This window comes from Dermacentor andersoni, chromosome 2, assembly GCF_023375885.2.
Source record: "Dermacentor andersoni chromosome 2, qqDerAnde1_hic_scaffold, whole genome shotgun sequence".
NCBI classification, from domain to species: Eukaryota; Metazoa; Arthropoda; class Arachnida; order Ixodida; family Ixodidae; genus Dermacentor; species Dermacentor andersoni.
Window position 1 is genome coordinate 139013271 of NC_092815.1, and position 10395 is coordinate 139023665.

At 43.5% G+C, this 10395-nt stretch overlaps 1 protein-coding gene across 6 annotated transcripts in view; it reads left to right on the forward strand.

Moving 5' to 3' along the window:
* Nucleotides 1-9248, forward strand: part of LOC126540663 (uncharacterized) — a 55471-nt gene extending 46223 nt beyond the window's left edge. For 3 of the 6 annotated variants that reach the window (XR_008614585.2, XR_008614586.2, XR_008614584.2), the window contains 3 exons: nucleotides 360-429; nucleotides 2431-2516; nucleotides 3153-3273. Coding sequence is in view for 3 of the 6 variants with exons in the window: in XM_055076207.2 (XP_054932182.1) it covers nucleotides 360-429; nucleotides 2419-2540 (192 nt within the window). In the remaining 3 variants the exon portion in view is untranslated. The other 3 variants (XM_055076208.2, XM_055076207.2, XM_055076209.2) reach the window with 3 other exon arrangements.
* Nucleotides 9249-10395: the final 1147 nt, after the last annotated feature.

Below are 10395 nucleotides of genomic sequence, written 5' to 3' on the forward strand. Positions count from 1 at the left end.
ATTGCCGCAAGGACCAAATCATGTGTTGTATGACGGATGCAATGGGCCCAGAGAAGTGGTTCTTGTGGGGAAGGAAGGAGGAAAGGCTAGCACTATCTTCTGCAACCCATGTGGGAGCATGGCTCAGCGCCAGCAGGGTGGGGCATAGGGTATTAAATACATCAAGAACACATACATTGCATGCATATGTTACGCATGCACCCATGCATGCTGAAGTGCAGTACAGATCCTTTGCATGGCGATCCGTAAGTGCTGCCATGTTTGATCATGTGGTGACGCATCCATTGTTTGCCTCACTTGCCACTGCGTTTGCAGTGGATCTGCACGACGCTGATGCGGATCCATAAACCTCTGTTCAGGTGGCTACCGTAGACAGTGGCTGGGTGGACGACACAAAGCTCTTTGGCCACAGCTTCACAGGAAATATATGTAAGCATTTTAGGAGCTCATTATGCTTGTCCAAATGGTGCAAGCAGCATATAAGGTGCTTGTACTGGAAGCGGAGCTAGAAATGTATTCCAAGCTGTCCAAGCTTTCTCCTTGTTAATTTCTGTTTGTTAATTTCTGCTTGTTAATCAGGAATAGGGTCTTCTGCTTTTTGTTCTTTATTTGCCAATCACCTTCGAGCAGTGACTTATCATGTTTCTGACCCGGTAATGTTCATTGGTGTTGTCACTATCTTATTATTTATTTTCTGCCAAAGTGCTTGCGGGTCTGCTCATTTGCTGAAGATTTGTTCTTGCCTTGCAAAATGGTTTGGAAAGTCAATATTCTGTAGTTTGTATATGGTAGTTCGTAGTTATGTATATTGTAGAGTGGACCTAAGTTTGAGTGTGAGTCAGGTGGATGTGTGTAGATAGCATACGAGAACTTACTATGCAAGGTTGTGTATTATGCGACGAAGTAGGGCGTTTGTGTCTGTTAGTGAGAATGGAATGCGTACTTCAGAAGCATTATCTAAAGCAGTTTTTGCTTCAGCGTCTGCCTGTTCGTTCCGTATGTTGGCACACTGGACCCAACCAGATCGACTCAAGTGAATACACAAATGAGACCAAGAAATGAAATTTTGTATGCCTCACAAGCTCAAAAGAAGCCAAATGAGCATGGTGCACCGGATTCGCCTTGGTGTAGCATTCACCAACTGTTATAGACATGTGATAGGTGGCAGTGATACTAGCCCAAACTGTGAATACTGTGAGGTGCCAGAAACACTTGATCATATATTTTGCGTGTGTCCCGCGTACGCTCAAGAACGACAGAAACTGGTCTCTTCCATTGCAAAGATCTATAAGAGGCTGCTATCAGACGAGTTTCTTTTAGGTCCTTGGCATAATGCAAACACAGCAGCCCTGATAACAAGTGCCACTATAGCTTTTCTCCCAGCCACTGGGCTGGACGCACGGCTTCAGAGATGCTACAACTCTGTGAATTTGTATATACTCATCCCTCCCTTATAACATCATCATCATTCATCAGCCCTTTCCCTCCCCGTCCCTTTTCCCCAGTGTAGAGTAGCAGGCCAGAGCAAGTTATAGCTCAGGCCGACCTCTCTGCCTTTCTGTAAATAAATTTCTCTCTCTCTTACTATGCAAGGAACTGGTGCTACTCCCTTTGTCACTGTGTAATGAGCTGCACTTGGTCTTGCTGATGCTCCAGGTTTGAAGTCCTTTCTGTGGATGTCAGTGATGTAATGCTGACCAATTAGTGAAATTTTATATCCTCGAGGAAAGCCGTGCATTGTGAAGGGCGACAAAGGCAGCCCCTTGTGTAGCAGCAGTCTGTGAAGTTGCCTTCGCAGATTCATTCCATTCATTAATGTGCCAGTTGCTATTTTCACAGCCAACTACTGCACACTTCTTCCCTTTACCATTCCACTCTCAGCATGAGTGGAGCACAGTGCGTTGGCGATCACTCAGTTGCATTTCCTACAGCTGATCGAACAGTAGCAGGGCAGAATCAGTAATGGTTTCGCATTCACACGTTTTCACTTGAGGCAACGTGCACTGCGCCGCCAAAAGTGACATCTCGTTCTTTTAGAGCGAACTACTCAGTGAAAAGGGTCTACACAAACTTCTAATTCTATGGCTTCTGCCAAGCACGTGGCTTATTGAACTGAAGTTTTCAAAGTAAATTGCGGCAGACGATCAGCAAAGTATTATGTACATGTGAGCCGCAGACATTGTGGCTTTGGATTTTAATTTGAATATACGAGGAAATGTAATTCTCTTATGAAGAAACTCAGACAAAGCTTTTTGGAGGACAACTATTCATGTGTAAGCCGAAAAAAGTTGATGTGCAGTAGTACCCTTGTGACGTCCGTGGTGGAATATTCAAAAATAGACGTTCGGTGAATGTCATATTTGCCTCTGAAATGGTGCACGGACATTCGCACATAATTTGGATGTCCTATGGATGAAGTGTTTTTACTAGGACTTCACTCAACTGCCTGTTGTCAAGTGGTGCTGATCAAGAGGTCCATGCCTGCTGTTCACAGTCATAATGCGGACAAGCAAAAAGTATGTGTCCCACTGTCCCACTGATTTTTGCACATATTCAATGTTAACAGCAGCTGCATAAAACATGAGCACATAATGGAGTAGTTAGGGATAGGTTATAGACATCTTCGTCTCTCACCTGAGATATCCGTGTTTACTCGAGATGGAATACATTCTTGTAACCATAAGTGCCAGGTGGGCGTTTCCTTTAATGTAGCATGCATGAATAGAACTGTAATTTTTTGTTTTCTGCTACATTACAACATTTCAGTTGATAATGAGCATTTGTGTTGTTTTTGATGTCTCCCTTGTGTCTCTGTACTATGCGTCTACATTCAAAATCATGAATCATAACCAATTTGCTCGACTTTCTGTCATCTGAAGCTATGTTAAAGCTCAAATCACCATCGTCACTTGAGTTCCTGCAGCTGATAATAATACAGGCAGCATATTCTTCTTATGAATGCATCCATGGTCCAAGACGACCATATTGTGCTTGACTGTGTTTTTGTAGAAAAACTTGTGCAGCACATGATGACAATTATTGCAACACTGTGAGCATTCAAAATAAAAGGAAGGAAAAGAACCCTTGCACTTTTGTTTGAAATATGACAGCTGCCATTGTAGTACACTGAAGAACTTCTGTTTGCTTTATAGGGTCCCTGAAATGGCTTTTGAAATTCGCCTAGACACAGAGAGTATCTTTCAAGGAAAGCTTTCTCACAAAAAGTTCATGTCAGTGCTCTATAATAAAACAGCTACGAGTGGTTATAAATTAGTTTTGTCATCTGAATCCTCTGTGTTCCCCACAACCTTTACACCAGGTGGCCATCGCCATGTCCTGCCTCCTTCCTGTGGTGGCACAATTGTTGTCTACTTCTGGTTTATTTGAACAACATTTGTTCTCACATATCTTTCACAGGCAGTTTTTCTCATTAAGCCTAAGCTACACGGAGCATACTTTAAAGACAAACTTCCCACGGCGAATGGAGACACGGTAGCACAAAGTGCCATGTTCGCTGGCTTGCACTACATGAATTGAAAAGCGACGGATGCCACTGTGGGCGCTTGTCGCAGTTTCTGGTATTCTTTTGGTTTGATAATAGCCTGATAACATGTAAGTACCCAACACATACGTCTACAATTCTCTCTATGTTATGCTTGCAAGAGTTGCTTGTATCCGTCAGCGGTAAAAACAAGCACTGCCATAGCTAGGCTACAGCTGCTGCTAACTTGTGAATGGGGATAAAATGGGTGATTCATAATGTTTCCTTTTCTGTAGAATTAAACAGAAAAAAAAGGGAGGCAAAAAAAATACAGTAGATCAACAGCTGTAATTGAACCCACACTGTCCGAGTAAAAGACAGAGACAGTACCACTACACTAAAGTCTACCTCCAGATGGTGGCTCTCTGATGGATGTTTTGTCATGTTGTAAATCACGTTCGGATGCCTTCACAGCACTTTTCTTTCAAGATCTCAGCTTGTTAGGAGATTGTTCTGCTACCATTAAAGGCAAATTATACACAAGAATTGGCTCTCTGACAAATGCAGAACCTACGGTTACAGCTAAAAGCGGCTTTGCTTTCAAAACCCAGGGTGAACGCTGATTTGACCAAGGAGGTCGGTGTTGACATCAATGTGCGGTGCTTGCATCTTCTACAGCGTGCAGTCGCTGCAGTTTACTTCCTGCACACACCGGCAGTGCAATATGAGCCTAGCACAGCGCTGGTAGCATTCGTGTTCCTGCTGCCAAAGTGGACATTGCTACACCTATTTTCATTGGGAATCCCCTCCGCTCCCATCAGCTGCCATCGCTACAGCTGCCACAGCTGTAGCAGACGATCGGCATTCTCAGGCAGAAGTGGGCCACTGGTTTGAAAAAAACGTCCACATTTATTGCACTTGTGTATATTTATTTTTAAGGTTACACAAATAATTATGCGTATGTATGGTATTAAAAATAAGCCTAATGAAGCGCCATGGTTCTGGCATTGCCGATGACCTTGTTTGGGCTGCCAATTGAATCGCTCGCCCGAGTGACGCTGCTCACCCAAGCTGCATAGCCTGGGAAGGGTCGGCTGAAAACTAGGGGAAGCGACATTGCTGATATGTATCTGTGCACATTTTAAAGCTCTATAATCAATTACATGCTTTATGCATAGCAATTAGATATGCCTTGAAATGATCAGGCAGACCTACCCTACGAACTCAGTACTTTTTTTACATGATTGTCAAATTCTTTTCAGAGTCTCTTTAAATGTTTCCTTAACCACCCCTTCATCATCATCATCAGCCTGGTTACGCCCACTGCATACTTCTCCAACTACCCCGGTCATGTACTAATTGTGGCCATGTTGTCCTTAGTCTTGGTGAAATCATCTGCTGTGAACATCTTAGCCAAATTTTGCAATAATGCACAGTACGTGGAGCTCACAAGCAGAGCACCGTCACCTTTTTCTCAAACACTCACTTTACAAACGACGCCTTCTTGCCAACCATTTCACAATGCCTTGCCACCTTCTTGCCACCCATTTCGCAACATTCACAACGGCTGCTATTGGCTGATAGCTGACATCAATCAAGAAAGTTGTTTGGATCAATGTGCTTCTTACTACTCTCAGTTTCAGCTTATTTTCCATTCTATAACAATGAATAAGTAACAGATAGTATGCAGACAAAGGTCCCAAAGTCAATGACTGCAACAGGACCCTTAGTTCTAAGAAGAAATAAAAAGATTATACAAAATGTGGGTTAAAGCAGCAAAATTAAAAAACTACATGGAAAACGAATGAACGCACGTAATGCAATACATTGGTAAAAGAAAGCAAACAAAAAAGTACATATATGAAAAAGCATAATTATACAGAAGAACATGTTATAGGGCATGAAACTACTTACTAAAAATAAGACATCTTAATTCATGTTTGAATACATTCAAAGATGACGTTAGTTTAAGCATATGTATTTACTGACACTGTTTAATAAACGAGTTGAAGTATGCAAAAATCTACATTCTGAATTTTGACAAAAATTACAGACTTCCAGAAGTATGCCTATCATAATATCGTGAACTATCGTCTGCTAGGGTTTGGCTACACCCACCTGCCTGTAGAAATGAAACAATGCCCACACTGCCCATCAGTGTTGTGGGTCTCAATAATTTCGATTAGCTTTGAACACTCAACTAACCTAGAACCACGTGACACTTAAGGTTAGACCACACGTAAACGTGCCAGTGCGAGCTCACTCCTGGCTTTCCCTGGCTGGATGCGTTGGCAGACCTCACTTTGTATTCAACTATTCATGCTTCGAATTTTGCAATTTAGATGTGGCTACTTGGTCAAGCTGGTGCAGGACAAAGCCAGTCTGCACCACGTAGCACTTGCACATGAGTGCAAGTGTGCACTCCAGCCCAGTCGTGCGATATACTGGCTATACACACTACGGTTAGCCACTACAGTTGCATGTAGCTGTGTGTGAGGCTGTTAGGAATGGCCGTACGGGGTGGCAACGTGCCAGCTATTTCAGCCCGCTGCACGTGTTCCAATCCAACCAGACGGGGCGCATTTCAGAGAACTGCGGATAACCGGCAGCCACGTGGCGCGGGGTCAGCTCAGGAATGTGGTACTCGGCAGCGCCACCGTTGACGGAGCAGAGTTCTATGAAGCCCTCTGACGTCGGCTCCGAACCTTTACACCTGGGTGTGTGTGCAACACGAGTATGTGAGCCCGCCTCCTTCAAAAGGGCGGGTCATCTTCGGTGACGTCGAACGATGACTGGACGAACGTTTCCGTTCGCTTGGAATCAAGGAAATCAATAATATAATATAATAGAGGTATTACGTATTATACAATAATATAATATCTAAGTTTGCCATATGTGGAGCCTGCCGTGGTTGTCTTCATTCCTACTAATGCTCGCTCTAAAATGTCTTGAAGCGTGATTAAAGAAAATTGAACATCCGTGCCATCTGGACCAAGAAACAGTTCACTGATCACTTATGTTTCTAAACACATTTTCAGCGCACCCTAAGAAGCACCACAGTAGGAACCAGCCAAAGTGTGCTAGAAACTGAGTAGTGCATTGAGGGGTTGTGTAAAGGCTTGTTGGAACTTTATCACTGAAATGAAATTGCGCTGCATAGTTAAATTTAACAAGGCTCAAGGCTATTCAAGACAATCTCTCCACTGAATTATGCACAAATTATCCTCTGTATGTGACTGCCTTTCCTAAATATGTGCTCTATTAAAGGGACACTAAAGATAAACAATGAATATGTTTAAACTAATAAATCATTCTTGTATTAGTTTTGCGGTAATAGGTTGATTACTTAAAGAAAAAAAATGACGGTCTAAGTTCTATTCTTTGATTTCACATTGAAACCCGAAGGCTAGTACGTCAGTGTGACATCATGATTTTAAGATATATTTTCATATTTCAGTCATTGTTCACAAAACTTGTGAAGTTCAGCCTTTGGCTCTTTTAGACTACAATGTAGTCTGCCTTTATTGATGAATAATTAACTATAGGGCCAAGAAGGCACTGTCAAAATCTATGATATCAGACCTAGCTGGTGCAGGAACTTAAAGGGGTACATGTATTACCAGCTGCCTTTAGTTTATGTGTGTCTTCTGACCTACCAAGCCCTTTTTCTTAAAAGTATTTCTTGGTATTGTAGAAGGGTCATTTACTAATACAGCTCACACAGGGGAACTTCACTTGTGCAACTGAGTAGTGTAGCAGTAGTCAGCTCAGTTCTGAGCCAATACAGATTCCTTGGTTGAGTAACTGAAAACTGATAATTCAGCAGGACTGAGCTTATGGTGTTTGGGATTCTGGGTTGGAAGGTTGGTTGAAGAAAGGATGTCTGAGTTGGAATCGAACACTCTGACCACTTTGTCAAAGCTGGTCTATGCGATCAAACAGATAATTATTGTGTTTAATGCTGACAAACACTGATGTTTTTTTGTCAGGTTTACCATCATTAATTCTATGAAACTGCTTACCGACAGGTAAATTAAGGCAATAAAGGATACAGAACACAAGAAAGGGAGACAGATTGTCCAGCTATGCAAGACCAATGAGCCCAACAATTAATTCTTCTAGCTTACTGACATGTTGCAGGAATTCTGGATCCGTATTCTGGACCAATCATGTTTGGGTACACAGTGAACTCTCACTTGAGTGAACTTCAAGGGACCGAAGGAAATAGTTCACTTAACTGAAAGTTCACTGAACTGAATATTCACTAGACCAACATAAGACATGGCGTACAGAGTCAAAAGTTCCAAGTGCAATTCATGGAGCAAAAGACATGGCATCCATAGAGTTAGAAATGTGTGAAATGGAATTTGTACATATCAACAAGCACAACTCTCAACTTTCCGATGTACCCTACAACCTCAGCTAGAGTTATAGGGCCTGAAACTGGCTCGGCAGTTGCTACTTCTTCGTCTCTTCTTCGCCTTCTTCGCATCTTCTTCGAAAGAAAGAGACGACGACCATGCCACGACTGGCCGGTCGGAAAAAAACAGACACCATGTGGTTTGTGGTGTGAGAGATCGCCGCTTTGCTCTGGCGGTGTTGTAAGCGTCAGCGATGTTACTTTGTTCATGGCCTCCGAGATTACATGCTTGCTCTTTTATGCGGCCGATCTCGGAGGCCATGCCTCGCCGTTCGTTTTCCGCGCCGCCGCTTGGCCCCAGGGGCGCTGTAGCGCCAGCGACGTTACATTGCCGCTGGAACGGCGGTTTGATGAGGGCGGGCATCGGTTCTGATAATAAAAATACGCCTTGGTCCTCTGAGGGAGTTCGTTAAACTGAAATATTGACTGTTCCGAAATTCGTTTAAGTGGAACATTTTTGCATTGAAAAACTATAAGAAAATCTATAAGAAAACTGCCGGGGATTTTTAAAAAGTTCGTTATTTTGAAATATTCGATAAACTGACGTCGTTCGTACAACTGAGAGTTTACTGTATCACTTTTAGTGATCCAGTTGGTTAAACCAGCAGCCTGAGCACCTGCTGATCCAATGAGCCGTTGTGCTTGCATGCCCCATCCCTCAAATGTGAAAGCGTCTCTGAAGGTGATCAGTCAAGAATGCAGCCCCTGGAACTTCACCGTGCCATGCTTGCCTATACAACAGTCTCTACCTTCATTGTGCCCAACACCCTGAAGGAAAGAATATAAGAAGCCTAGCATCCACAGAGAAGGCTCCACGTTGGCATTCTGCTTGTAGAAACTTAGCCAAAGCTTGGGTTGCTGATAGAATATGTTAGATAGTTATGTATGATTTTATGGGGCAGAAGCAACTGAAGCTATGATGCGAAAATGGCAAGGTAAGATTTTATAGTTGGAAGTGTTTGAAGCAACAAAAATAATTGTTTCACTGCTTATAAAAAAAAAGAAGAAGAAACATTCCTTCTAAAAAACTGAAAAACATCATGAAGAAAAAATTACGGCACAACCCCATCTCATGGTAATGCGATTAGCAATCAAACAATATCTGTAATGGTCATCTTTCTATGCTTCAGTTATATGTGATGTAAACTGCCCCTGATATCAGTGAACGTTGTTGCGCTCGCTTGCAAAGCCGTCAGCGAACATGGCAGCACAACGATGACTTTGACGACGCAGTGCCCACCATGGAAAGACGAAGATGGAACGACATTTTGGTGTGACGGCAACGAGATGACCATGATGACGATGTTATAACTAAGCCTCCTGAATAAAACTAAAGGTAGCGCCATTCCTCCTCGCCCGGCCTCTCCTTCTCCTTGTCTCCTCGCCGCTCGCGCTTTCCCTCGTCGCTCGCTCCGGGGTGCGTCGGCTTCGCTTATAGAGTTACGCGAGGTGGGTGTTGGAACGCTATGATAGAACGCTGTGAAACTGGCAGAAGCAGATGATCTTTGTACTTTTTCGGCACAGTAACTGCGCACGTGTTTTGCCTCTTCAGTTGTCTGCCTGCTTCCAGTTAGAAGCAGTTTGAGGCTAGCTTCGTGGACAAATTCCTTTTCGTGCCGAGTTCTAGAATAAAAATCAAAGCTCTTTTTCTTGCTATTCATCTCACCACGGAAGAAGAGCGGGATGAGGCGCTCAAGAGTCCCAACCTCGCCGCTCAGCTACGGGCCGTCCAGAAGGCCCGCGGCGCGGCGGTCAGGCACGACCTACCCGTCCCGACGTGGGAGGGTTCCGGAGTCGCTCATCAGGATCTAAATAAAGTTCATTGCCTGCCTGCCTGTCTCGCCAATAATGTATACGTAATGTACACGATGTTCATGTACCTGCCAGAGCTTTATGTGAGTGTTTGTGTCTACGACGAGTGTACACTCGGCCACAAAAGTTTACGGACCACGGAACCTCGGAAAACTTTCAATTTCCAAGCAGCCTGTAGCCAGTAAAACCGAACATAACAGTGTTGTTCGCATATACTAGTAGAGGTGGTGAATTCGAATACGAGGCAGCGCAGATATTCAGCTTTTTCTCAGACCTCATGTTCCGTAAAATTTTGTGGTTGACTACCAGGATGCAAAAACACTGTCGCGGTTTGCACAGATCACCATCTTGATTTTTATTTTCACCACGGGATACGAGGTGAAAAAGGGAGAGCCGGAAAGAAAGCCGAAATTTCCTCGGCTTGACAAAGCTGCGGTCGCCCAGACAGGCATGGTAGCGGCTGGTGTATCAACTGGCGCTGCGCCGTGCTCCATAATGGGCTGCAGAATTTAGGCGCCTCCTTTCTTATTCATAATCACCATACATATATATATATCAACACAATCACGCACAAATTGTAGTATAACCCCTGTGCCGATTTTAATGAAATTTGTTGCATTTGAGAGAGAAAGTTAAATTTTAGTGACTGTTGGAAGCGGAATTTCGATTTTGGGGCCTGAAT